Here is a 27963-nt window from a genome sequence, read left to right as displayed (position 1 = left end):
AATGGGCCCAAACTCTGTACCTCTTTCCCCTCTGTCCCCCTCCCCCTCCCAGCCCAGCCTCAGAACCCTGGGAGACAGAAAAGCTGAAAAATAACATAAGCATATCTCTCTGGTTACAAAGGTACAAAATGTATAAAAGTCCTTCCCCAGCTCCCTCACTCCCCGCGCCTGTTACACACTTGCACACGCTCACAGATGAGCATGGACAGTCAGCGCTGCAGCAACAGGGAGAGCTGGGGGCGGGGCTGTGGGAGGCCGAGTCCCGAGTCCAGAGTCACTTTTGTTAGCCCAGATCCTCCATTGCCCCCCGCTGGTCCTCTTCTGCTCAGCCGCTCCTCAGGAGTGACCCTCACTTCTGGGAACTCTGCAGAGTTGAATGTGGAGATGGAAGGCGGTTGCTGAGAGTCAGGTCCCCCTGGACACCCCACCATTCCTGACCCGGGCCGCCTCCCCCATCAGCTTCGCCTCTCAGACTCCCCAGCCAGGCCCTTTGGCTGCCACCTATGTCTTTTCTCTAAGCACTGAGTGAGCACCTACTATGTACAGGTTCTGTTAAACACCTGACCCCAAAAAAATCTCCCTAATCTCCACACCTCAACAAGTTTGCTACCGCAGGCCTATTTTGCAGATGATGAAACAGGTTCAGAGAGGTCAAGTGTGAGTCCAGAGCCTGAACCCCTGCTCAGTCCTCCCAGCCCTGTCCAACAGTCAGACCCCAAGGCTAGGCTGCAGGAGGGCCCAGGGGGTGCTCCCAGCTCCCTCATCCTCACCCCACCCCCTTCCAGAGCCTTGGGCACCTCAGATCTCCTCCTGCACCCTCTCCTTCCTGTCTTCCCCCCAATCTCTGCTCAGATTCTGATGGTCTCCTTCCCCAGTCCCAGGGTCTCCTTCCCTCCGAAGGCTTTTGTCACCCTACGGACCTCCACAGAACCTGGCCTAATTGTTCCTCCTCCTTAAAACTCAGCTCCACTTTCGGCTTCCGAGGCCTGGTCCTTTCTGGCTCCTCCCCACTACCTCTCTGACTCCTGTACCCAGTTTAATCCTCTACCCCACAAATGCCCGAGATGCACCAGGTCCCAGCTCAATTCCTGTGTGGCCCACCCCACAGTGCCTCCAGGTAGGAGGAGCTGCACATTGACTGAGTGAGCAAGAGAATGAATGATTTACTCTCAAACTGAAGTTCGAAGCCTGCACCTACGTCTGACTTCTCCTTATCCACACTCCACCCTAAGCAAAGTTCCCAAGCAGAGACTCCTCCCTTCCCCTTCCACGTTCCAGGCTATCTCCTGCCCTCCCCCTCCAGGACCTCAAGCCCTTTGGAAGGTACCTGACTCGCCTCCTGCATCCAGGAGGTGCAGGCCCAGGTCACATAGCCACCCAGTTCCTGCTTATCACCCCACTCACTGCCAGACTTCTGCCCTCTGCCCGTGCCGAGCCCAGGGCAGCCCACGCTCTCTGCCAAACCTCACCCCATCTGGTGGCGGAATATAGGGCAGGGTGCATGGGAGATTGCCCTAAACTGACAGGGGTGTGAGCAGGTGGCTGAATGCCACTTACTCTGAGTCGGGCGACAGCTCCGAGATGCTATGGGAGGTGGCGGAGCGTGGTGTGGAGGGTCCGAGTGCAGAGGCAGTGGCAGAAGGGGTGGGGGTGGTGTGAGGGCCCGAGGGTGTGCCTGAGGACTGCACGGAGGAGGAAAGAGCCGAGGAGGTGAAGGAGGCAAGGATGGAGGAGAGGATGTCTAGCTGCTCTGTGGAGGGTCCGTGGCTAGGGCCACTGGCGGGCGCTTCCCGGACTCTGAGCAGCTGTGGGGGTGGCCCAAGGCCTTCTCGTGAGGGGTGCCGGCTAGGCGCATGGTCCAGCTGCTCCCCTGAGTTCGATCGCTTGGACAGAGAGTCCAAGGGCCGGGATGGCAAGAGGGGGTCCCTTGAGAGTTGCCGCTGGGGAGACAGGGGCAGAGGCGGGGGCTGTGGGTCAAGGTCCCGGGCACCACGGGGCGGGGGCAACGTGCGCAGCCACTCGCAGGGTGCCCCTCGGTCCAGCGCATCCCGTGACCCGAAGCGGCCCGCTGTGGCACCAGGGTGGTCCCTGGGTGGCTGCCGCCGTGGTAGGGTGCTTCCCCGATCCCTGGGCTCCGGGCGGCCTGGCACGGCGTCCAGGCATTCCTGGGAACCCGGCCGGCTCAGGGGACGCAGGACCGGGGCGGGGGCCTCCTCCAGCCGCTCGCGGCTCAGCTGCCGCCGCAGGAGCAAATCCAGCTGTTCTCGGGAAGAGTAGCGGCTGGCGGGCTGCGACAGGCTGCCGGTGCCCCCGCCAGCACAGATGCGACCGTAGGAGGCAGCCGGCACTGCACGATGGCCCAAGGTGGCAGCACGGCACCAGGACAATTCGGGGGCGCCTCGGGTCTGTGGCACCAGCGGGTACTGCAACCGGTTCTTCAAGATGCCTGCGGGAGGAACATGCGGGGGACAGTGTGTGTCTGAGGGCCAGGAACTCCCCTGGGGCTAGGGACGCAGCAGCGTCTGGGATCCCTGGGTCACAGACTTGGGGGCAGAAACCATTTGGGGAAAGGGTACAGAGGCCGCTCCTGGGAATCGCAGAGAGGTTGCAGGACAGGGGTAAGAGTGAGGTGGCAGTAATCCACGGTCTCAGGAGAGGGGTGGTCCCCTTGCTGTGGGGGTAGGGGCAAACCATCCCCCAAGATCAGAGGAGGAGCAGCCCCCAGGTCAGGGTCAAAGGGACAGGGATCCCAGGGTTGGGGCAGGAGCAGTCCCGGAGGTGACGCAGGAGTAGAGGCAGAGACCCCTTGAGCTGAGACAGGGACAACCCCTTGGGACCCCTGGAAAGCACGACCAGGGGGAAGAAACCTTCCAGGGGGACAAGAAGGAATCCCTTGAGGTAAGGCAAGAGTGGCCCCTGGGGTCTCTGTGGGGCAAGCAAGTCTCAGGCCAGAATGGGGCTGTCCTGTGGGACCGTGAAGCAGCATAGAGGAGCAGAACCCCCCACACAAGGGAGATAAGTCCTCAGGGTCCCTGTGAGGCTGTTTGGATTAAGAGGATGAAATCCTCTGGCTCAGGACTTGGCCACTTCCCAGGGTCCCTGGAGCACAGGCTAAAGTCAGTCTTTTGTTCTGTTTTGGTTTTGGCCGGGGCATGTAGGATCTTAGCTCCCCCAACCAGGGATCGAACCGGCACACTCCCTGCATTGGAAGGTGAAGCCTTAACCACTAGACCCCCAGGGAAACCCCGAGGGCTCCATACCTTTTCTCTGGCGCTGGGCCCCACCCAAGGAGGTTTCATCGCCACTGGTCAGGGCCAGGTCAGGCTGGTTGTTGTTGGCTGCGTCCTTGCTGGTGTCCAGCCCCAGGCGCCTTTCAGAGCCCCAGGTCTGCAGAGCACAGGGAGCAGCCTCGCACTCCCCCAGGGCTGGCCAGTAGGACAGGAGGTCATTGCCGTCCACGTCTGCAGAGCCAGGGTCGATTACAAGAGTCACCGCAGGGTCTGGCAACCCCGCAATCCGGACTCCGTAGCCCCCTAACCCTAATGATGCCTGAGATCTGGGCTTCGCTGATGCAGCAGCAGTAGGAATAGGAGGGTGTCTCTCGGAGATCCATGGAACCATCCAGGGATTGATAAGCTCCCCCTACTCTTGACTTGAGACAGACAGAGACTGGCGGTGCGGGAACCTGATGACTGAGGGGTCAGGAAGACCAGGCTGAACCCCAACTCTCAGGGAAGAGGAGGGATGACACATTACCCTGTGATGTCCCTGACCTTGCTCGTCTGTTGCCTGGGCCCCTTCTGGGTTTCTAGCCAGCAGAGCTCTGGTGAGAGGCTGGATGGGGAGAGGTGTGGGGGCACCCCACGATGACCCCAAAGTCAGTCCCAGGAATCTTCAGGGGCTAGCGGGGCTCCTGGGTTCACACCCAAGTGGAATATGGGGTATCTCTTGGTCACCCATGGGGTCAGAGGGGTCCTATTACCTTTGGGGTGGGTAAGGAGCCTCTCGCTCTGGGCTGCCCGGCGGAGTGGACGCTGGAAACGGCCCCGCGTCCGGCCATTGTCCTCACTTTCTGAGGATGGGATGGACAGACTTCTCTCCTCCTCCAAGGACAGGTCACTGTCAGAGTCGGAGTCTGCGCCTGGAGGGGGGAAGGTCAGGAGGAACACACGGCAGTGGCCGGGGAGGTGAGGCCCGTGGGGGGTCTTGAGGGAGGCTCTGGGAACTCGGGGCAAGCTTGGAGTAGGGGGCAGGAACAGGAGGGCTGGGTCATGGCCAGGAGAATTGGGGCTGTCTGGGTAGGTGCTTCCTGGAGCTGCGACCTTGGGGGAGCTTGCCCCAGCCCTGTCAGCTGCTGCTCCCACCTGGGGGCAGAAGAAAGGGGAATGGGGGAGAGACCCTCTGAGTCCCTCCTCCCTGGCCCGGGCCCCCACCTCCACCAGCATCTCGATGGAACATGGCCACGTCCAGGTCAGTGGGGCCAGCGTGAGCCTGGAGGCCATGGTCAGTGTGGTCAGCAGCCGAGCCATGTCGAACCAGGACGTTGTCCCTAGAAACGCAGGAGCCCCCATCAAAGAGGGATGTGACGGGGTGTTTTGGAAGCAGGGCACCTGTGAGTACCCAGCCAGCCGCACACGGTATGGCTCTGAAGGTGCCCCTGGGTGTGTGGCAGAAGACACTGGGGCAGAGGCAGCAGAGCAGAGGCACAGATGGCCAAGACGGGTGGAGCCAGCCCAAGGACCTGGTAATGCCAGCCCTGGGCCGTATGCCCCCTCACGAGGCGGCCCTGCCCTCACCTGAGGTAGCTGCGTCCCCGCTGGCTGTCTTGGTCCTGGGTCCGGCCGGACCGGGCACTGCTCACCGAGGAGACAGTGGAGGCACCAAGAGTGATGCGGATGAGGCCGCTCTCCTCGAAGAGGGCCGTGTTGTTGTAGGCGCCAGGCCCCTGGGGTGGTGGAGGGGACAGGCGCGTGAGCCAGCCCTGGGGAAGCCTCCAACGCTGGCCTCCCGGGGACCCTACCCCGACTCCTCTGCCCAGAGGGCCCCTCACCGTCCCAGGCGCCGGCCTGGCCTCCTCGGGCGCTGCCTTCCTGCCCAGACAGGCTGGTGTCCAGGCAGCCCGGGTGTCTGCGTTCAGGACACAGAAGAGCAGCAATACCACCAGGCCCTGCGGGTCAGCGAGGATCAGAGAGGGGACAGTGAGGGCCATGAGAGGTCAGAGCAGGGCTGTGAGGGGGTCAGCTAGGGCCAGTGGAAGTCACTGAGGGTCAACAAGTGGGATCAGTCATTGCAGATGAGAGTGAGGCTGTGCGGAGCCCCCGGGGGGTGGTAAGGGAGTGAGGGAAAGGTAACAGAAGTAGTGAGAAGTCATGAGTGACTGGAGTCAGTGAAGGTCATGTGGACCAGCAAGCAGCCAGGAGCCTCAGCACTGATGAAGGGCAGTCCAGGCTCAGCAGCAGTCAGCTGTCAATCATCGGGTGGGCATCAGCTCCAGGCCTGGGGTTAAGGCCCCGGGCCCCACCCTGCCGAAGCCCCATTGGGTCCAGAGTCAGGGGGGCGGTGTCAGGGTTACCTGGAGCCCACAGAGTCCAGCGTGGAGGTAGTGGAAGGCCAGGATGCTGTGGTTGACTGCGAGAAGGCCAAAGAGCCAGGAGGCACTGATCAGTAGAAGGAGCAGAAAGGAGCTGCGAAGGGTCCTGCCAAGGGAACGTGAAAGGACAAGACACGCGAGGGTCACGCAGGGCTCACGTGGGGGACATGGGAGGACACACAGGGACGTGGAGGGAAAGGAACTCACACGGAAACGTGGGGGTCTCAGGAGGGCACTAGGGGAGTCTGGAGGTCACAGGCGGAACCAGGAGAGTACTCAGGGAGCCACGAGGGGACATGGGGAAAGCCGACTGGAATTGGGAGGCGGGGCATGAGAGAAAGCATGGAAGGCACATGGAAACGCAAGGCAAAGGGCAAAGTGAGCCATCCAGGCATCGGGAGACTGGAGAGACAGCAGGGTGGAGACAGACGTGTGGGGCCGAAGTAAGGCAAGGGTACCAGAGAGGGACTGCTGGCTAGGGGATGAAGGGTGACTTCATCCCCTACCCAGAATCTGGAGCCCAGCCTGAACCAGGGGTGCTCCAGGAAGCCCCCCAACCCCACCCAGGAGAGGGCTGCCATTCTGAAAATTCCCCACTCCCCCAGCAAGCTAACTCACAGCACAGAGGTCTTCTTGGCCTCCCTCTGCCCAGTGGAGCAGGATGTGCGGGCCGCGAGGAGAAACATGGTCCCATTCATCTGGACCCACAGCCAGACATGTGGATCAGGAGCAGGGCAGAGAGAGACAGAGAGAGTGAGAGACAGACAGAGAGACAGGGACAGAAGACACTGAGACTCACAGACAGAGAGGCAGAACCCGTGAGAAATATACACAGATATACAGACACACACATAATAACCAAGGAGAAACAGAGAGCTTAGAATCATGGAAAAAGTCAGAGATAGGGAAACAGTTCAGTTCAGTCGCTCAGTCATGTCTAACTCTTTGCAACCCCATGGACTGAAGCATGCCAGGCCCCCTTGTCCATCATCAACTCCTGGAGTTTACTCAAACTCATGTCCATTGAGACAGTGATGCCATCCAGCCATCTCATCCTCTGTCATCCCCTTCTCCTCCCACCTTCAATCGTTCCTAGCATCAGGGTCTTTTCAAATGAGTCAGCTCTTCCCATCAGGTGGCCAAAGTATTGGAGTTTCAGCTTCAGCATCAGTCCTTCCAATGAACACCCAGGACTGATCTCCTTTAGGATGGACTGGTTGGACCTCCTTGCAGTCCAAGGGATTCTCAAGAGTCTTCTCCAACACCACAGTTCAAAAGCATCCATTCTTCCGCGCTCAGCTTTCTTTATAGTCCAACTCTCACATCCATACATGACTACTGGAAAAACCATAGCCTTGACTAGACAGACCTTTGTTGGCAAAGTCCAACAAGGGAAGTCCATCAAAGGGAAGCAGAGAGGGATGGAAAAATAGAGATGGAGAGATAGACAGGTAGGGAGAGCAGCCGAGCCTGTGACCCCACATCTCCCATCTCCATGCCAGCTGGGCAGGAACAGAAGAGGAGGCTGAGCCCAGGAAGCCTGCAGACTGCCACCTGGCACCCCTCGGCTGATACCACCACACCGGCTGCAGGGCCACCTCCCATTCCATCCCACTGAGGGGAGCACAAGGCGGGACTGAGTAGAGGGTACTCACCATGAGCACAAGGATGACAGGGCCAGCGAAGCTCCAGATGAGGGGGTCGTGGATGGAGATCCAGCAGAAGTCAGGGTTCCCGTAGCCCTCGGGATCCAGGCCAACGGCCAGGCCTGCAGAGGAGAAGGTACAGGATAGAGGGGGTGTGTTCCAGAGCTGCCATCTCTCACGTACCTGGGGAGAAGCTGGGGTGGGGGCAGGGCAGGCTCCTCCCTGAACAAGTGGCACAGGGGGCTGAGGCTGGGGTCACGATCAGGGGCAGGGGTCAGCCCACGTGATGGATGGAGGTCAGGGGTCACAAGCCTGTACAGGCCAGGGAGCAAGGCCCTCACCCAGCAGCACAGCAGGCACGCCCCAGCCCAGGGCGTGGTAGAAGCGCATGGCGCCGCGGTCCACATTGCGGGGCTCCACCTGCATGCGGTAGAGGTGCAGCCCCTGCACGAGGAGCCACGCAAAGGTGCCCAGGAAGAAGTAGTGCAGGAGGATGGCGACCGCGGTGCACAGCAGCTGGTGGGGGTGGGGGGGACATCAGGACCTCTCCGCCTCACTCCGCCTCTGAATCCCCAACCACCGCACCCTACCCCAGCATCCTGCCCCAAAGTGACTGAGCACCCCTGACCTCTGACCATGCACTCTGGCCCCCTCCACCTTCCTGGGCCATATGAGGTCAGCAGCACACGGGTCCCCCGACCCAGCCCCTGCACCTGGTTTTGGGTCCTGTGGATCCCCAGCAGGAACAGGAGCTCAGCCACCCCCAGGGCAGCAGCCACGTTGGCATGGATCCCCCGCATGTTGGACTTGAGGCTGCGCAGGCTCAGCAGGACAGCCGCGGTCAGCAGCAGCGCAGCCACAGACACCGCCATGACCACGTGGGTGAACACCGCCAGAAGCTCCAGGTCACCCTCCAGCCGCTGCGGAAACAGGGAGGGTCGCAGGGACTGTCAGGCACCCCTGCCCTTTGAGCCTCCCACTCCCTCAGCTCCCTGAACCCAGCCCCACCTCACGGGGGGAGGCATCCATGAGGACCCCGAAGGTGCCCGTCCGGCTGCAGCGACACCGTGCGTGGGACCCGTTCCTGTGCACCAGCTCACAGTCCCGTGCGGTCCACAAGCCATGCTGGTCCGCCCTGTGGCCACAGCGCAGTCAGACCGACCATCCCCTCGGGGGAGAGCCCCGTCGCCAGGCAGGGGTTTATGAGAGGCACTGGGAGGGGCCGCGGGCGCCTGGAGTTCGGGAGCTGCATTCCTCATGGGTCTGGGTGCACAGGGGCATGGGTGGGGGCCCCAGGGGCAGGCTGGGCCTCCCAGGGGCTACCAGGGGGACCAAGGGTTTCCAGAGTGGAGGTCCTCACGGGCCAGGCGGGTCCCACTGCACACAGATGGCCTTGCTGCGATTCGCTGTCTGTAGCAGGCGGAACTCCAGGCTGATTGGGGACTCCAGGACACCTCGTAGGAAGTTGCGTCCGTGGAACACAGCCACACTGACCACCGGGGAGTTCATAACTGGGTTCTGGGGAACCCTGAGGAGACACCCCACCTGAGCTTGGATGCCGCCGGCCTTCCCAAGCTCTGACTGCCCACCTCCCTGTCTTCCCTTGCCCAGAGCTTGGGGCACCCTGGGCTGGGTGTTGTTTCTGAGAACCCCTTCAACCTCTACTGAGTGGCCTCAACACCAGGAGTCCATGGCCTGGTTCTGCAGAATTACAGCTGAGGGGCTTTGGATCCATTGCCCACATTGGAGCCTGCAGCCTAAGCAGCTGTAGACTTTGTGTCTCCCTGCATGCCCCCAGCTGGCCCCTTTCGGTCAGCCCATCTCCATTGGCCAGTCTGCCTGTCTGGCTGGCTCCTGTATCCTTTATGTGACTGGCCCAGCTGTGGCTCTGTGTCTATCTAGTCCCCCAAACACACTGACATGGCGGAGCCCGGCACGGACGAGACTCGCAGAGCAGGAGTGTGGCCAGGCGCGTCTCTGGATGATGGTGAACCTGCTTGTCTGTCCACCATAAGTGTGGGGGGGTCTAAGCTGGGTCAGAGCGAGCAGGCAGCCCAGGGTTGAGAGGCCTGGGGGTAACTCTACTCATACCTGGCACCCCGGCGCTCGGCCTGGAACTGGGCAGGGAGCAGCCCCCCAAGGGTGCGGTAAACCAGGAGGATGACAATGGAGATCCCAGGCTCGGGCTCGGGCTCTGGAGGGGCTGGTGGGGGGGCCATGCTCGAGGTGGTGGCATTTTCCATGCTGCTGCCACTGGGGTACAGAACTGCCGGAGGAGGGGGAGGAGCCGCTGTCAGTGACCTCTGACCCCCAAGCACCCACAGACCCAGCTCTGACCCGGAGCCAGCATCAAGCATGGGAATCTCTTCCCTGAGGGTCCAGAACCAGGGAGTGCAGGGAGCAGGTGCCAGTGAAGAACTCACAGGCCCCTGGGGCTGAATCCCGAGTATCCAGGCCTGTGAGAGGTCATTTGCAGTGAGGGGGAGGGTCTGGGCAAGGGGAGAAGTGATGGGAGGGCCATGCGAGGTTCCGCTTTGGGCAGGGGTGGGGCAGGGAAACGGGACCCGGCCCAGGGGTGACCTCTCACCTTCAGCGGGGGACGGCCGTGGGGCCTGGGAAGACAGCAGCACATGCGTGTGAGGGTCCCAGGCATCCTGGCCCCGGAAAAGGTTGCTGTGGTAACGAGGGTAGCGACGGGTCCCCCGGGTGGGACTGGGGTGCTCCATGCGGTCGATGCTGAGCACTGCCCCGGAGGAAGAGGGGTGAGACCCAGCAAGGATCTCCACCCTGTGCTGAGGGATCTCCCCCTCCCGCCTCCCCCGACTCTGGACCCAAGTCCCAGCACCCATATGGCCTCCTGGCTACCAGCGCAGAGCCTGCGTCCCTGCCAAGCACAGTCTCGAGCCACTAATGTTCCACTCAGAGCCCCCGCCCCTCGGACCTCCTGGTCTGAGTTCACAGGCCCCTGCCCCAGCCCACCCTCCACATACTGATGTTGGGTGTCACCAGCCCCACGGGGTTCAGGTACGTGAGTTCCATGTTCCTCGCAAGCGTGGCTGCATACTCTTCCAGGCGCTGCACCAGCCCGGCGCTGCCCGGGGAGCCTCCGGGGGCCCGCTGCCCCAGCGCAGCCCACAAGTCCCCGGTCTCCGGAGCGAGCAGTGCAGAGCCGGCCCACAGCAGATTCTGGGAGGAGGGAGGTAAAAGCGGGCCCAGCCAGGTAAGGACACATGAGGGGGTGCCTGAGGGGTCTGGCCAGGTGCTTAGGGGGGCCCCAGTAGGCAGGGAGTAGGTCTGGAGTGGACAAGGCGGGAGAAAGAGCCCGTGAGCTTCACTTCCCGGGGATCAGGAGGGGCCTGAGCAGGGGGGCGGGGGTCCGGGGCCAGGGGATCGGGAGCCCCGGGCGCGGCCCCACCTCATTGAAGTGGGCGTCCTGTGTGGCTGTTAGCCCGAAGCCCTGCTGGCGGCTCTCAAAGGCCAGCAGGTGGGCCAGCAGGCGGGCAGTGACTCGGACGTCCTGGCTGAAGTAGTGGTCGGTGTGGCCGGTCACCTCCCGCAGCCTCTGAGCCAGCTTCTTGGCCTCCACCGTGTCCAGGACCGTCTTATTCAGCTCCAGGCCATCCAGCTGCCGGATAAAGAAGAAGTGGTCACTCTGTGGTCTCTTGGGCCTTTCTCAAAAGCCTCATGGGAAGAAGGGTTTGGCCAGATTAAAGGGCTACACAGAAAAGCCCAGGATGTCAAGGGCTGGGGCATGATGTGTAGGGCCCATCACGGGCCTGGGGAGACGGGCCAGGGCCACTGCTGGGGCCAGTCTCGTGTGCAGGGCAAGGTGCAGGCAGTCTCACCAGCAGATTGAGTTCTCGGAAGGCCGGGGAGGTACAGTTGAAGAGGTCAGGCTCCAGCCAACCCTGGTCCTCGTCGCACAGCCGCACGGCCGCACCTGAAGGCAGGTGACTCTCAATCAGTCCTGGGGCCTGGACCCCTTCACTGAGGAGGCAACCGCAGCACCCTCCTCTACCCCAGGGGAAGCCCTGATGCAGGGACCAGGGAGTAGGCATCCATGGCTGCACCCTGGGATGGAGAAGACCCAAGCCCCAGCAAAGATGGGCCCCAGGCGCTTATCAGTCAGTTCCTAGAGGTCTGGGGACCATTTCAAACAGCCATGACATAAAGGAGAACACAAGGGCGGGACTGTGTGTGTGTGTGCTAGTCGCTCAATCGTGTCTGACTCTTTGCGACCCCATGGACTGCAGGCCACCGGGCTCCTCTGTCCTTGGGGATTTTTCCAGGCCAGAACACTAGAGTTGGCTGCCATGCCCTCCTCCAGAAGATCTCCCCCACCCAGGGATCGAACCCAGGTCTCCCACACTGCAGGTGGATTCTTTACCAACTGAACCACCAGGGAAACCCAAGAATACTGGAGTGGGTAGCTTATCCTTTCTCCGGGGGATCTTGCCGACCCAGAAATCAAACCAGGTCTCTTGCATTGCAGGCGGATTCTTTACCAGCTGAGCTATCAGGGAAACCCTGTGTGTGTGTGTGTGTGTGTGTGTGTGGGTGGGTGCATGCGCACCCAAACACACAAGCCAATGCTCTCACCTACACACAAGTAGATGCTGTGTGACCCAGGACAAACACACAGACACACAATGCTCCCTCTCTCTCTCTCTTTCACACACACACACAGACATCCAGGTTTTCCAGTAGAATTTTGTGACCAAAATAGGGTGGGGATCAAAATTCCCACACAAAATTCAACTGCCCCAAAGACTTTGCTGCCATCTCTCCCTAATCTGTGAGACTGGAATGAAAGTTGAATGAAATTGACCTGGTCCTTAAGAGAGCTTGTCGCCACCAGCAAGAGGAACACTGACTTAAACACAGAGACCCCTTCCCAAAAGACAGACATAGACACGTGCACAGGCACAGGAAAACACACACAAGAGCATGCACACGCAGACAGCTTTGGTCCAGCCATGGCGGGGACCTCAAGCAGCAGAGAGGGTTCTGTGAGGACCTCAGGCAACGGAGAGGAGTCTGTGGGGTCCTCCAATGGAGGGCAGAGGTCTTTCAAGACCTTGGGCAGTAGAAAGAGGCCTGCAGGAAGCTGAGGAACTGAGCAGGAGTCTACAAGGACCTTAGGAAATGTGTATGTGGGGAAGGGCCTCCAGGGACTTCAAGCAATTGGGAGGAGCTTTTAGAGACCTCAGGCAGTGGGGAGGGGTCTGCAGGGACTTCAGGCAGCAGGAGGGGTCTGCAAAAGCTCTGGCAGTGGGAGGGGGCAGCGCACCTGAGCAAACACGTACCCCTTACCTGCACCCCGCAATCCTGCCCAGAAGCCAAGAGAAACAGACGGAGGCTCAGTGAGGGTCAGGGGGAGGGAGCCAGAGCCACAAAGAGGTAATGAGGAACCAATGTCGCCCCCCACCCAGCTCCCACCTCTTGGCAGGAACAAGGCCAACCACCTCAGGAAAAGAGGTGGCTCTAGCGGTCAGAGGACAGGCCGATCGCCACCCTCAGCAATGTGCCTGTCCCCCACGTACTCACCTAGGGCCCCCCGAGGACAGGGCACTGAGGCTAAGATGCCAAACTTGGTCTGCGGCCACCACACACCAGATCTCAGGGACTTGGGGCAGGCGTCATAGAGCACTAGGGAGGAAGAAGACAGTGAGGTGGGCAGCCAGGGCTTGGGGCCAGGGATGGCCACATCCACTGACCCCTCACCTACCCCAGGCCCACTGCCTACCACTCTGCTGCTGGCCTCAGGGGAGCTGGCCCATCAGATTCTGTGACAGGCCATCAAAATACTTGGGGCCAATGTGGGAGCCCCTGGGCAGCACAAGAAGCCATCCAGAGCCCCTACCCAGAGAGCCAAGCACGCCATGGGACTTGGCGGCAACATGCCAGGGCCAGCCTGCTGCCCGGGGGGCCTGCTCACCCCGGCAGCCGCTGGCCGTCACCTCTGCAAAAGGGCTGTCACAGCTGTTGCACTGGCGGCCGAGGGCTCCTGGGCGACAGGGGCACTGCCCACTGTGGGGGGCGCAGGAACGTGAGGTGGAGCCCACTGGGTAGCAGTCGCATGGCAGGCATGAGTCGCTGCCCCGCGGTCGGTAGTGGAACTCCTGTTTGAGACAGGGTCAGGGGCCGGAGGTCAGGGGTCAGGGCTTAAGGTGAGGATTTCAGGTCAGGGCTTGGGGAGTGGGTGGAATCAAGGGCAAAGGGTTGGGAGAACAGTGCTCACAGGCCAGAAGGAAGACGGGCCTCAAGGGAAATGTAAGGGAGTGGTCAGATGTCAAGGACAAGAGGTGGCAGTTAGGTCACAGGGTAGGGGTAAGGGGTCAGGGGATGCGTCAGAGGTCAGCAAGCCTCACAGAATGGCTACAGCACAGGTGAAAGGTCAGGGGCCAGGCGCACCTTGCAGTGACACTGCCCGTCTGTCTTGTTGCAGTTGGGGTCAAAGCCCTTGTGAACGTCGCAGTTGCAAGGGCCGCACATCGGGCTCCCCCACCAGCCCCGTGGGCACTGCTGGTCCATCCTGGGGTGGAGAGCCAGGTGAGATGCCTCCGCCATAGCTCAGCCACCCTTCCCAACCCTCTCCAACTCTTTCCATCACCTCAGCCCCCAGCCCCTTACCTGTGTTCACAGTGGTGCCCGAAATAGCCACCTACACAGTCGCAGGTATAGCCATGGGGGGCCCCTGGGAGATGCCGGCATGACCCCTGGTTCTGACAGGGGTTCAAGAGGCAGGCGTCCACACAGCCTGGGCCATAGTAACCTGTGGGTTGGGTCAGGGAGCTGAGGACACTGGCCACAGGCATGGGAGGAAGAAGGCACCTGTCCTTCTCGGCGCCTGCCTCCTCTCCAGGTCCCCCAGTCTTCACCATGAGCCCCAGATCACCCTGCCCCCACCCAGCCAGCAGGTACACCCCACCCAGGCCCCACCTGGCCAGCAGGTACAGGAAAAGGTTTGCCAGAGGTCTCGGCAGTCAGCATGGGGAGGGCAGGGTCCAGAGGCACAGGCGTTGGTCACGACACAGCCAGGTTCCACGTTCACCCGGTGGCTTGGGGGAAGCAGGGCTGGGGACCCCGAAGGCGTGGAGCCAAACCATACTCCCTGCGGGCATAGGCGGCAAGGTGAGACCCATGTCAGAGCACCTCAGCCCCGAGTCCAGCAGAGCTACCCACGTGGTCTCGTGACCCCTGACATGCAATCTCCGTACAAACCCCGGTGTGCTTAGTCGCTCAGTTTTGTCCGACTCTTTGTGACGCCATGCACCGTAGCCCGGCAAGGCCCCTCTGTCCATGGAATTCTCCACGAAAGAATACTGGAGGGGGTACCCTAAACCCTGATCCAATATTCCCATTTTGTGCCCCCATGAGAACCCTAATTATGCTCTCCCTGACATAGGCCTCTAATGGCCCTTGATCATCTAAGCTGGACTCACCTCCAACAGCACAGAAGGGCCTGACCTGTCTCTGATGGCTCTGGTCACCACTACCCCTATACCAACCTCCAGGTGAATGCAGCATCTCGGCTCTCAAGGCACCCCTGATCTCTGACCATTCACCCTAATGCCCCACCTCATATTTGCACGCTGACCCTCACCTGGATACAGCCAACCAGACCCTGAGGAGCCTCCTCTTCAGCGCCATGGGGCAAGCCTCCCACATGGAGTCGCTTTACCTTCAGGCCCTGCAGCTCACTCCCCACTGCCAAAGTGTCCTGGGGGAAGGGGACAGTCAGCATGGTGAAGGGGGGACCGATGAACCCCTGCCCTACCCCAGTGTCAGCCTTGGCCTTATCCTAGCCTTGCACCATGCTCTGGACCTCTGGACCAGAGGGCTGGTCTGGGCATGAGATGCTCCCGAGTACAGAGGACCTGCTGGAGCACAGGGGATAAATGACAGGAAGGTTTAGTCTGGAGCTGGGCTCTGGATTGGGCCCTCTCTCCTGGACTCCGAATAGACCCTGAAATTCCATGATTTTGAGCTGGGACGATCAGGAGACCAGAAGAAGTTTGGCAAAGTGCTAGCCACAGAGGTACCCCAAGACCAGGCCAGAAATCTGCATAGCCTCCCTGACATGAGGAGGGCGGAGCAGGGTGGGCTTAGAGCAAGGACATGAGGAGGGGGACTCGGGACACAACATCAGACTATGTGCAGTGGACGGAAGAAGAGGAGTTGGACTGAGTGGGGTTCTGATGAGGTGGGTCTGGTCGGAAGGCTGAGAATGGACCACCCCAGGGTTAGAAGTCAGACCTGGAAGAGGCTGAAGTCCAATGAGACCATGAGGACATGGTGGCCCCGCCGGCCACCTGGCTCCTCCTGCAGCTCCAGCCGCAGATCGTGCCACCGGCCGTCACTGACTATCACCTGGTCCAGGAGGAGGTGGGCAGCCTGGCCTGAGGCCCTGGTCACTGTTACAGACAGCAATCCCCGATCCAGCTGCGGGCAGAGAGGCACAGCCCTGGGGTCAGAGCCCCACACTGGGCAGGGGCCAGGAGTGTCAGGAGGTGGGGTCACGAAGAGCAGAGGTCAGTACAAGAGGGACAGGCTATATTTGGCATGGAGGGCCCTATGCCAGGGCACTCTATGCTTCTGAGAGTCAAGTTAAGGGGCAGGGGTCATGGATTAGTGCAGGTGGCAGGGGAGAGCTAGGCTGGGATGCTGCACCTGCAGAGGATATGATAAGGAAGAGGGTCAAGGGCCAAGGTCGAGAGCAGGGTCAAGTATGATCAGTGCTCCTAGTAGAGAAGTATGCTGTGTATGTGTGTGTGTGTGTGTGCACACACGCATGCACGCTTAGTCTCTCAGTCATGTCCTGTTTGCGACCCCATGGACTGTAGCCTGTCAGGCTCCTCTCTCCATGGGGTTCTCCAGGCAAGAATACTAGAGTGGGTTGCAATTGCCTTCTCCAGGGGATCTTCCCAACCCAGGGATCAAATGCAGGTCTCCTGCATTGCAGGCAGATGTTTTATCATCTGAGCCACCAGGGACCAGGCCTGAAACCACAGGAATGGTGCTGGTGGCCTCAAAGATTGAGAGCTGGGGGTCTAGGGAAGGGCTCAGGAGGACAGACACACCTGACAGAGGAGCGTGCTATGTGGCCCAGCCTGGACTTGCATCAGGACCCCCTGCTTCACCCGCGTCCGAAACGCCAGCCCCAGGTACCACGGCACAGACACGGCCACGTCATTTCCAAAGTCCCAGCTCAGTGTGCCATTGCCACGAAAATGGTGGGGATGGGCCATAGCTGGTGGGGTAAAAGAAGCAGAGTCACAGGCCTCACGTTGAGAACAGAAGCTAAACTCCACAGGCCCTTCCTGCCCCAGGCTGCCCACTCACTGAGCCGACAGTCTTTGCCTCCGAAGCCCACCGGGCAGTCGCAGCTGAAGCCACCCCAGCGTTCTGAGCAGATGCCGTTGTTCTTGCAGGGGCCCGAGTCACAAAAGTGCAGCTTGGCCTGGCAGCCTGAGAGAGAAAAGTACGTGGAGGCCATGAGAACACGAGAGAGGGCACGAGCGCTGGACAAAATACAGGGCCTGGGGGGCTGAAAGTGCCCAAGACCTCAGCCCCATGTTCTTGCAGGGGGTGGAATTGGTAGGACTCAGGTCCTAAAGGCCAGACTGCAGCAGAATGCTTGCCAGAAGAGGAGACAAGGAGGAGGTCAGAGTTTGAGTCCATCCATAAAGCCCTCCACCTTTTCCCTATGATGGGGACGTGGCCTACCTGCCACGGTGCCATTGTTTGCGACAAAGGATGCCATGTCCACTCGGCGGCCATCGATATGCAGGTCCCGCATGCAGCCAACGAAGTCCTTGTGGGACACGGGGAAGTTCTCGGGAAGGTTGGGGACACCCCCCAGGAGCAGAGGGCCTGTCAGGTCCAGGGACCTGGGGGTCAGGGGTCCAGGTCATTCATGGGACTGGGGCCAGGGTAGGCTTGCTCCTGGGTTGGGGGAGGGGATAGGAAATGGAGGGGGTAGGACTCAGAGGGTAAGGTGATTGAATGGGGAGGGTAAGATCAGGCTGAGGAAGGACTAGGGCCTGACTTCAGTTGTGGGGGTGCAAAGGAGAGTTTCTGATGGGCAGATGGTCTGGGGAAAGGTGGAAGGGGCTGGGGTTGAAGATGAGGATGAAAAAGGGAGCCAGAAGGGTGGCTAGGGGGGTGATAGGGGTCAGGTAGACCTGTGGGGCATTAGCGAGACCAAGAGAGTAGAGAATTTGGGAGAGTGGGTGCCTGGTGGAATGTGTACAAGCAGGGAGTCTGGGGTAGAACACAGAGATGGGGGCTAAGGTGAGGTGGAGTTTCAGCATTCAAGTGGGGAAAGGAAAATCTGGTGGTTTGGGCAAGGATGGGGAGTTCGGAGGCAGTATTGGAAAGGTGGGGTGGGCTCTGGCAGGCAGGGGGCTTGGGGCTCAGGGGCTGGGGAGCTCACTTCTTGGAGCTTGTTTGCGTGCCAGCAGCCGCGCAAGAGTAGTTGCCAATCTCAGCCCCAAACTGCAGAGCCACAGCCACATCGCAGTCATCCACGCTCAGCACAGCCACCTTGTCCTTGGAGGGGCCCTGAGCACCCCCCAGGGCATCTGTCCGGGGCTAGAGACCTGGCACGTCACTCAACAGGACCCCCAGGGGTCACCTGGTATCCCAGAACCTGGTATCCCAGCTCCTTCCCCACGCTCCCAGGCCAAGGGCGGTGCCCACCTTGTTGTAGTATCTCAGATGCACTGTGTGCCACTGCCCATCACTGAGGCCCCCTGGAACCATGGGGCTGACCACTGTGTTGGACTCACCTGCAGGGCAGATGTGTATGGAGGCTGGTCTGGAGCTGCGAGGCCTCCCCTCCCCCTACCCAGTCATGCAAGCACAGCTACTCCCAGGGTGACCCTGGATGCATCAGATAACGTCCCCCTGCTGGTGGCCACACTGGCCAGACCAGAGTGCCTCTGGACACGTGGGAGAAGCACAGCCTTCATGGAGAAAGTGGTCTGTTGGGCATGGGTGGAGCTACATGTTCAGGAGGGCCTGGGGGGGTTCACACCCCCCCCAGCCAACTTCCCCACACATGCACCCTCTAGCCCCTACACTGACCCACGGGGCAGGGGCACCCACCGGTGGAATATGTGAGCCTCACTTGCCCAGCCACGAGCTCCAGGGCCAGGAAGTCGTGCTTCTCGTTCAGGCGTCCGTTGTAGAAGAGCAGCCCACTGGGCTGCACCGTGGCGAACCTGGGGTCGGGGAGGGGCCCGTCACAAGTAAGACCCCCTCCTCACACCCACCATCCCTGTGACAAGAAGGTCTGAGGGAGCCCACCCAGGCTAGGTGAGGGAGGAAGTGATGAGGGAGGGCGGGGAGGGGGCGGTGTCCCATGGGACGCCAGGATGGGGGCAGTCAGGAACCCGGGTCTTGGAGGTGGTGGGGACCCCGTGCGGGCGCGCAGATGCGGGCGAGCACCTACGAGAGGGACAGCGTGAGGTGGAAGCGCTGTCGCAGGCCGCGGAACATGACGAAAGAGCTGGGCGGGAAGGAGCGCGCCGCTACTTCGCAGCGCGGACCCTCGAAGGCACCGCCCGCCGGGCACTGGCAGCGGAAGCCGCCGTCCGGCCCGTTGGCGCAGGTGCCCCCGTTGCGGCAGACGCCCGGGACGCAGCGTCCGGCCTCCGTGTCCAGCTCGCAGTCTTCGCCTAGGGGGTCAAGTTGGCGGCAGAGGCGGGGTCAGACCACGCCCCGCCCCCGGCGCCAGCGGGCCCCGCCCCTCCGAAGGCCAGGATCTCCAGGTGAGAGCCAAGAAGACGCAAAAGTCCCGCTCGCTGTGAGCATGCCCCTATTATACCAGACCCTACCCTCTCTCCCCTTCCGGCCACGCCCCTCCCCAGGGTCACGCCCCCTCCTCTTCCTCCGCCCAGTTAAACTGTTAGATGCTTGCTCAGTGGTGTCTGACTCTGCGACCCCATGGACTGTAGCCTGACAGGCTCCTCTGTCCATGGAATTTCCCAGGCAAGAATACTGGAGTGCGTAGCCATTCCCTTCTCCAGGGGATCTTCCCCACCCAGGTCTCCTGCACTGCAGGCAGATTGTTTACCATCTGAGCCACCAGGGGGTTGGCCCAGCCAAGACCTTTATTTCTTCGCGGCCTTAGGCTCCCTCTCTGCCGGGTTCTACCGCTTCTGGAATAACCGCGCCCAACTTGACCCCGGGTGGCTCAAGAGTGATGCCCAATGCTCACTTGCACTGACTTCCGCCCCCCACTCTGCCTGATGTTCCCCCAGCCCCGCGCCCCGCTCACCCGTGAAGCGCGGCCGGCAAACACAGGTGTAGCCGCCCTCACGCCGCGAGCAGGCGCCGCCATTGCGGCAGGGGTTGGAGTAGCAGAGGTCGAGCTCCGTCTCGCAGAAGTCTCCCGTGAAACCGGGCGGGCAGCGGCAGCGCAGGCCTGCGATGGGCTGGATGGGTCTAAAGAGCGTAGAGGCGGAGGCCAGGAAGGGCGCAGAGGAGTCAAAGCGCAGCACCGACACGCACTTCATGTAGTTCTCACAGGGCTCGCGCAGGCACACGTTGTCGTCGAAGGGCAGCACGTCCAGCAGCGAGCGGGCGGCCAGGGCGGCGCGGCGCACGTACAGCTGCTCCTGCAGCTCTTCGGAGCTGAACCAGGGGCCCGCAGAGCCGGCTCCAGCCCCGCGGGGCGCCAGCGCCGAGAAGCTCACGTTGAGCACGGTGCCCCCCACGTCCGTGTCGTTCTGGATGTTGAAGATGAAGACGTCCTCGGCGGGGGTGGCAAGTACCGCAGCCACACCTTCCAGGAAGTGGCCCAGTAGTGGCGACAGGAAGCGTTCCTGCCACATATTCTCCAGGCGCACGGTGAGGCTGTTGGCCAGCAGCTCCTCAGTTATGATGACCACGCGAAGCACGCACTGGGCCGTCACACTGTGCAGCCCATCTGCCGGTGGAAGTGGGAAAAGAGGTCAGTCTGGGGTCAGCGCCTGCCCCTCCCAGGGACAGAGGAGGGTTACTAGCCCAGTCCCCCAGCACCTCTGTGTTAGTGGGCTGACCCTACCAGGACACAAGGGGGTCTCAGCTTATGATCACCAACTCTCTGCACCAAGGTGTCAGCAAGGTACTGTTTCCTGTCTCCTCCCTCCGGCATGGGGAATGGCCTGAGCCAGGGATCAACCCACCCACTCTCTGCCGGCCAGTAGTGCCCATGGGTCAGCAGGTCATTCCTCTAAAAGCACACAAGATGGTCCCTAAGTGATCAGTAGCCCACCCTTCCCCAGGTTTATGGTCAGCAGGCCAATCAGGATAGAAAGGGAGCAAAGGCCACTGATGACTGACTTTCTTTCCTCCCATTCCCCAGCACTGCAGAACTAGCAAAACATCCCCTCTGAGAATATCCTCCAGGTGAGGGATCACCTATTCCCTATCTCTGGTTATCCAACTGTCTTCCCAGCTCACTAGAAGGGTCCCTAGGCCTGTGACCACTCAACCGCATCTCCCAGAACCCTGGGTCAGCAAATTCCTTCTCTCCAAGAGAATCTTGGACCCTGACCTCCTCCGCAGCATCCTTGGATCAGCAAGCTGCCCATCACCCCAGACCTGGGTCCTGCAATTTCAGTGGCCACCCTCAGAAATGAGGATGAGGTGCATATATGCCTCGTCTCCACACATTGGGTGGCCGACAGGGTTTGTTGTCCAGGGAATTGAGGGATGAATGAAGACGTGCCTTCTTTGGCAGTGCCAGGAGTCCTATGCCTCAGAATTGGAGAATAAGCACTGGTAAAGCCTGTCCCAACCCCTGCAGCCTCCAGTATTTAGGCCTGCAAGAGCTTTTCCCACCCGCGCTCTCCTTTGAGGGAACAGTTTGTAAAAGCCTTGATCCACGGCTGCAGAAGAGACAAGTGGATCTCCAGACTTTCTCCCAATGGGCAGGGGCTCAGTCAGCCCCATCGATAGCAGCCAGGCTAATATGGGTCTGCTCTCTGTCTGAAGCTGCCAAAGGAAGATGCTGTTCCTGACCACTAAATGATTGGCCTCCCTCTTCTCCACAGGCTGAGAATCAGAATGGACCCAAAGTAACCCTTCATCTGAACAGGGGTATGATGCTGGCTTTTCCTGGGACATCCAGAGCATTACTCCAGCCTTTCAGAAGGAGGAGAGCAATCCCTAGATTAACAAGCAGACGGTTCTTAGGCTTCCCTGGTGGCTCAGTGGTAAACAATCCTCCTGCCTATGCAGGAGACAAATGGGATTTGATCCCCGATCCAGGAAGAGCCCACGTGCCACAGAGCAACTAAGTGCGTGTGCCACAACTTACTGAGCTGTGCTCTAGAGCCCGGAACCACAACTACTGACCCCCTGTGCTTCAACTACTGAAGTCCAAGTGCTCCAGAGCCCACGCTCTGCAACAAGAGAAACGATTGCAATGGGAAGCCCGCATGCTGAAACTAGTGAGTAGACCCTTCTTGCCACAACTGAAAGAAAGCCAGCACAGCCAGAAAGAAATAAAAAAATAGAATAATTATTTAAATAAAGTAGTTTAAGAGTCTTTATGAGGTCTGCTCATAATGCCCTAGAATCTTTGGGGTTCAGTGGAGACTGTCCAAGACCCTAAGCAGAGACTATATGACCCTAACCTGGGAGGTCTATGGCAGATCCTGTGGGGTGCAGGAACCCAGCACTTAAGGGATTCTTGGAAAGTCTGGAAACCCCTCTTTGAAGTGCCTTGTGGGGGACCCTGAGGACCTGACAGGCTAAGGTCACTGGCTCACTTGCTTAACCCCCGCCCCTCACCTGTGACAGTCACCAACATGGAGGCCACCAGTGGGCGGTTGTTGTCTAGTTTGCGGCTGAGTCGGAGCTCCCCGCTGGTCTGGTTTACCACCAGCAGCTGCAGCTCATTACCCCGCTCAAAGGAGTAGAAGAGATGGTCAGAGACATCTGGATCATAAGCTGGGATGCGTCCAATGATGCCTGAGGGGAAGGTGTCCGAGCGGTTGGATACGTAGTTGTTGAAGAGGATCTGGAAGTTGTTGAGCACAGGGCTGTTGTCATTCTGGTCAACCAAGCGGACGTGTACAGTGGCCCGACTGACTAGAGGGGCTGATGTGGCCTGCACAACAATTATGTATTCCTGGCGAGCTTCGTAGTCCAGGTCAATGAGCGCTGTCAACTCTCCCGAGAAGATGTCCATTTGGAACAGCTCAGGGATGTTCCCTTCCACGATCTGGTACATTATATGAGCATTGGGGCCTTCATCCGGATCCACTGCAGTGATCTGGGCCACCACCGAGCCCACAATGCTGTTTTCCTTCACTTGCACCTCAAACTCCTCAGCTGGGAAGACCGGTGCATTGTCATTGACATCCTGCACTGTCACCTGGATGCTAACTGGAGTCCGGAGTGGGGGCACACCTCGGTCCACTGCGTAGGCAGTCAGTTCATACACCGGCACTGCCTCCCGATCCAGCCGCCTCACGGTGCGGACAATGCCAGAGGTGGGTTCAATGGTAAAATCTCCATCCCCATCTTCCCCGTTCTGGAAAGTGTACTGGACCCGGCCATTGGCATGAGCATCCCGGTCAGTGGCTGAGATCTGCAGGACGCTGGTGAAAGGCGGAGCATCCTCAGAGACCAGCCCTGTGTAGTGGGAGGCCACAAACTGCGGAGCGTTATCATTCACATCATTGACCATCACCTCCACATAAGTAGTGTCTGCCTTCTGTGGGATGCCATTGTCCCGAGCTGTAATAGCCAGTGTGTAAGTAACCTGGTCTTCATAGTCCAGGGGGGCCTGCAGGGTAATGGCCCCTGAGTCCGCGTCAATGCGGAACTGGGGCAGGTTGTCTTCCAGGAGATAAGTGATGCGAGCGTTCTCACCCACATCATCGTCAGAGGCACTGATGACCACCACGGTGCTACCCACTGGCCGATCCTCATTCACACTCACTGAGTAGTGGGCACTTTGAAACACAGGCCGGTGAGTGTTGGCATCTGTGATGTTGATGTGCACATAGCAGTGATCATGAAGGGCACGGTCAGATGCAGTTAGCACCAGCTTGAAGTAGCGTTCCTGCTTGTAGTCCAGGGGCAGGGCCAGCGTCACCAGACCTACACCCCCCTGGGTGCTGATAGCAAAGCGATTCCGAGTGTTACCTCCTGTGATCTGGTAGCTGATGGCACTGTTGGCATCACGGTCTACAGCAGTCACACTGACCACACTGGTGCCCACAGTCGCATCTTCATTCAGTCGGAGGTGGTACTCTTTCATGGTGAACTCAGGCCGATTGTCATTAACATCCAGCACAGTCACTGTAACGCTGGCTGAGGCTGAGAGTGGGGGCGAGCCATGGTCTCGGGCCTCCACACCAAAGAAGTAATGTTCCACAGACTCACGGTCCAATGGACCACTCACAGAGACCCAGCCAGTGGCACTGTTTATCACAAAGGGTGTATCGGGTGCCACACCAGTTAGGGAATACTCCAGTCTGGAATTCTCTCCATGGTCTGCATCCACTGCCTGAATGTGGATGACTGAGTGGCCCAGGGGTGCATTTTCCAGGACAGAGACCTGGAAGGGTGTGCTGACAAAGATAGGAGTATGGTCATTGATGTCCACCACCTGGATGCTGGCCAGGCCAGTGTTGTTGGACAGCGGGGGGCGGCCTGCATCCTGAGCCCGGATGCGCAAGGCATACTCTCGCTCTGCTTCAAAATCCAGAGGGGCCACCACCTGGATCTCGCCTGTGAGGCTGTCAATGGCAAAGTGGCCGCGGCTGTTACCACTGATGATGTTGTAGTGCACTAGTCCATTGGCATCCTTATCCCGGTCCGTGGCTGTGACGCGTAGCACCACCGTATGGGGGCGCACATCCTCGCGCACCTGTGCCACGTAGCGTTTCTCGCTAAACTGAGGCGCGTTGTCATTCTCGTCCAGCACGGTTATGTGCACACGCACGGTGGCAGAGCGCGGCCCGGGCTCTTGGCCCTGGTCGCTGGCCTCCACCACCAGCTCGTAACTTTCCATGTGCTCGCGGTCCACACGACCGCTGGTGCTGATGAGGCCCGAGCGCGGATCAATTTCGAAGGCATCAGCGGCGGCGGCGCGCGCAGCTGGCGGCCCCACAAAGCGGTAACGCAGGTTGGCGTTGGGGGGCGCGTCACCATCTGTGGCACGCAGCTGCAGGATGGGGTAGCCCTCTTCCACGTTCTCGCGAAGCGTCTCCCGGTATTGCGCCTGCTCAAATACAGGCGCGTGGTCATTGCGGTCGGCCACTGTAACGGCCACCATGGTGGTGGCAGAGAGGCGCGGTGAGCCATGATCCTGCGCCGTCACGCGCAGGTAGTGGCGATCCATGCTCTCGCGGTCCAGAGCAGCCTCTGTGCGGATAAGGCCGCTCTGCGGATCGATGCTGAACAGCTCTAGAGAGCGGCTGTTCATGAGCGCAGCCAGCGAGTAGACTAGGCGCCCAGCCTCTCCGGTGTCCGGGTCCTGCGCCACTACGCGTAGCACCGCGGTACCCGCCGCCTCATTCTCCGGCACTAGTGCCTGGTAGTTGTACTGCGGAAACTGTGGGTGGCGGTTCGCGGCGCGACGGGGGCGGGCCCGGCCCTCTAAGGGTATTCTCCAGGCTCCAGGCCGGGCCGGGGCCCCAGGGGGGCGCGGCCCGGGGCGCTGCGGGAGGAAGCGGCGGCGGAAGAGACCTCGGGAGCGCATGCGCTCGGGCGTAGGCTCGGGAGCTGTCCGAGACTCGCGCGGTGCTGAACCAGACTCGGGAGCTGTCCTCGCTGTGCGAGGTGCTGAATCCAGTCCGGGGCCAGATCCCACGGCCCTGGGAGGGCGGTCCGACCGGGGGCCTGTCCTCCTCGCTCGGGATATCGCTGTTCTCTCGCTTTGACCCCTGCGCCCTGGTCCCCACAGTTCCCCGCAGCAGCGCGTGGTTCCCACTTTTGGGGAGGAGCCTCTCCCAGTATTCCTCCGAGAGGACACCGGCTGAGAACCACGGGGCCGAATCAGAAGGTCCGAAGGGAAGGGAGGGTTGTTCTCCGGGCCTGGGACCCCTGGGGACAAACCCTCTGGTGACAGACTATCTCTTCGCAAAGGCCCTATCCGCCTGCAAGAGGAGACCTCTGGGCGCCAGCATAACAGAGACCCTGGTCCTTGTCCGGTCTCCCGCCCGCGGCTGCCAAATGTCTTGACCCCATATTCCGCTCCCAGCCCCGGCTGCTCCGGGGGCCCTCGACCGCTTTGGGCGCTTTGCCTTCCCCCTCGGAGCCCCACGAAGACAGGTTCCCTGACTCCCAGGCCAGGCTCTCCATCCTCTCGGACCCCGGGAGGCTCGGGACAAAGAGCTAAGGCTCCGTTGCCGATCCGCGCCCCTGGTCCCGTAGCAGCAGCTACCCCCGGATCCCAGCCGTGGCCCCCACCGTCCCCCAGCTCCTCCCGGCTAAGAGGGAACAAAGAGAGGAGGGAAAGGAGCAGGAGTAGCGGGGTCGTCGGCCCCCTGAGATCCCACCACGGCTGCCGCCTCGCCATCACCCCCCACTTCCCCACACTGCCTCCACTGTCCTCCACCCCGGTCCAGGCCTTGGGCCCGCCTCGTTGCTCGGACCCCCACCCGGACCCCTGCCGCCACCCCAGTCCCCTGCCTCTAGGCCTGTCGCTCCACGCCGCCGCCACCCTCTGGGCACCATTTACTTCGCGGCCAGAGGCCCTTTGGCGAGCGGCCCCGGCTTTTGCCGCCCCCACCACAGCATCCCTGACGCTGCTGCCGCCTCCCGCCGCTCCAACATGGCTCCCGGCCGCTGCGATGGTTCATTCCATCCCCGCCCCGGAGCTCAAAATCCTATGGTACAGGCCACCGCGCATGGCAGCTGCCGACTTAGACGTCATGACCGCCATCTTTATTGAGGGCAGAACGCAAGTGCTGCCCACGGTGCTGAACCGGGCAGGGAGATTCACCGCCCCTGGTCCCACCCTCCTCTTCGTGGCTACCGCCCTCACCCGCCTCCCTCCCTCTAGGGCGCTGTCTCAGCTCTGTCTTCGGCCTTCTGCTTGCGGATCTCTTATGCCCCGCCTTCCTGACCACTAGTTCCGAACCCTGTCCCGGATTTTGGTCTGAAATTTTGGTGCCTACGATGTGCAGAGTTTTCTCTCAACTCTTGGGTGGAGATACCATCATGAGGTCGGAAGTGACTTGGGGTGCCAGCTGCCCAAACAGCCTTAACCGTTCGATCAGTGAGTTTTAACTCATGAAACATGTCGCGACCATCTGCTTGTTTGGAGCGCCCCAACCGAGCAGGGACCAGAGGTGACCCGCCCGAAGCCGGAACAGAGGCTAAACTTCCCTGGTTTTTCGGCCGGCTGCTCTTCCACTGGAAATTACACCCCTCTCTTAGGTAGGGGGTCTCCAGTGTTCTGGAACACCACATGAACCCTGCGTTGCCGCAGGACTGAGGCTCGGATTCCTCAGATCCCCTCCCTTGCGCTCTACGACTGCGTCCCTTAACCCCTTGAAGGAACTAATGGAAAAGCTCAGTTTTGCCCGCGCTGTTCTACTCTAGGCTCAAGTAAGACTCAAGTAAGATCCAATGGGCAGACGCCGGGGAATAAACGTCACCGAAGACGAGCGGGGGCGTGGGGCGTGAACACCGAGCGTTCCAATCAGAAAGTCACTGTTTCTATTGGGACAATGGGTGGCTCCACCCCCACGGCAGACTCATTGTCTGGGGGGAGGAGGCTCCACTGGTTCCAGAATAGCCGGGAGAGACAATCCAGGAGGTGTTCTACGGCCCAGCCTGCAAAGCAGCACCGACAGTGGGCTGCAACGCCACAGTCAGAAGGCATCGGCGTTCCTGGATCGAGGAGAGGTTTAGGGCTAAGGCCCCGAACGCTCCAAGGGGCGCGGCTCCTGCTTGGAACCAGCCGAGAACTCGGGCTACGGCCTCTGGCCCGCCCCAAATGGTACCTATGACATCACCACTAACCAATCAAATGGCGTATTCTTAGGCCCCCTTATTGACTTTTTCGCTTCCAGGAGGCAGGATTCCCCGTTCCAGCACCTCATGTGACTACGGAGAGCCGGTGGGTGGGCTCCAGTGGTGCCCTCTGGTGTCTCAGAATCTGAGGACTTCCTAAGGTCAGAGCAAAGTAAAGTACGGTCTGGGTTACTATGGGCGTTGGAGAGGTGCTGAAGGCAGACCTTGGTTGGATGGGAGCTCGGTGCAGGGGCTGGAGGAGGGAAGCCAAAGACATGGTTTCCATCGCACCTTCGTCCTCAGGGTTCACGATCTAACGAGAGGAAGGCGGAAAGCTTTACACTAACGAAGGTGGTAGATAGGTGGGACGCTAGGGAGAAGGATGCTGGATCCCAGAGGAGGTGCCTGAGCCAGTGTAACCATCTGCCTCAGTAGATCTTTGAATAACCAAAAGATGGAAGAGCCACCTAGGTCTTGGAGGCTGTGTGGGCAAATGTTCTGAGGTTTAAAGGGATCGTGGCCATGTTATGCCCTGCTCCCTGTCCTAGGGCTAGAAGACTGGGACCTTGCCTTAACACCCTTGGTGCCTGCAGAGGACGCTCCGTGTCCTCCCTGAAGTTCTGCCTCCACTGCTGTCCTCTCTTTTCGGCTGCTTTTCCGTGGAAGCCTGTCCCTCTCCCTCTGCCCTCACCTCTATGCCCCACCCCCGGTGACAGCTTCTCATGCTCCCTGTAAAGGCAAAGCAAGTAGAGCTCC

At 60.4% G+C, this 27963-nt stretch overlaps 1 protein-coding gene across 1 annotated transcript; it reads right to left on the bottom strand.

The window, feature by feature from the left end:
- Positions 1 to 228: 228 nt before the first annotated feature.
- Positions 229 to 26041, bottom strand: CELSR3 (cadherin EGF LAG seven-pass G-type receptor 3). Its single transcript, XM_044934224.2, has 35 exons — positions 22024 to 26041; positions 19523 to 20173; positions 18695 to 18920; positions 18349 to 18464; positions 17941 to 18029; positions 17675 to 17832; positions 16966 to 17129; positions 16582 to 16707; positions 16320 to 16489; positions 15496 to 15681; positions 14843 to 14959; positions 14179 to 14350; positions 13870 to 14011; positions 13651 to 13771; positions 13175 to 13358; positions 12784 to 12885; positions 11082 to 11176; positions 10652 to 10861; positions 10227 to 10422; positions 9824 to 9979; positions 9328 to 9502; positions 8597 to 8764; positions 8245 to 8371; positions 7950 to 8156; positions 7578 to 7752; positions 7246 to 7358; positions 6209 to 6288; positions 5573 to 5696; positions 5051 to 5167; positions 4797 to 4945; positions 4434 to 4549; positions 3983 to 4141; positions 3261 to 3461; positions 1558 to 2446; positions 229 to 364 (listed from the first exon to the last, which is right to left on the bottom strand). The coding sequence occupies exons 1-35, from the start codon at positions 25763 to 25765 to the stop codon at positions 337 to 339; spliced, it is 9951 nt and encodes a 3316-aa protein (XP_044790159.2). The 5' UTR covers positions 25766 to 26041; the 3' UTR covers positions 229 to 336.
- Between the last annotated feature and the right edge of the window lie 1922 nt (positions 26042 to 27963).

The sequence above is a fragment of the Bubalus bubalis genome, chromosome 21 (assembly GCF_019923935.1).
Source record: "Bubalus bubalis isolate 160015118507 breed Murrah chromosome 21, NDDB_SH_1, whole genome shotgun sequence".
In the NCBI taxonomy this organism is placed as follows: Eukaryota; Metazoa; Chordata; class Mammalia; order Artiodactyla; family Bovidae; genus Bubalus; species Bubalus bubalis.
This window is presented reverse-complemented; position numbering and strand designations above follow the sequence as displayed.

Bases quoted from the DNA above. Each gene is read 5' to 3' on its own strand.
- CELSR3 (XM_044934224.2), bottom strand. From the start codon at position 25,765: ATGGCGAGGCGGCAGCCGTGGTGGGATCTCAGGGGGCCGACGACCCCG. The intron at 14,351-14,842 runs GTGAGGGTCAGC...CTATGCCCGCAG, and splicing joins GTCTGGTTGGCTGTATCCAG to GGAGTATGGTTTGGCTCCAC. The intron at 10,862-11,081 runs GTGAGACTGCCT...TTTATCCGGCAG, and splicing joins TCCGAGAACTCAATCTGCTG to CTGGATGGCCTGGAGCTGAA.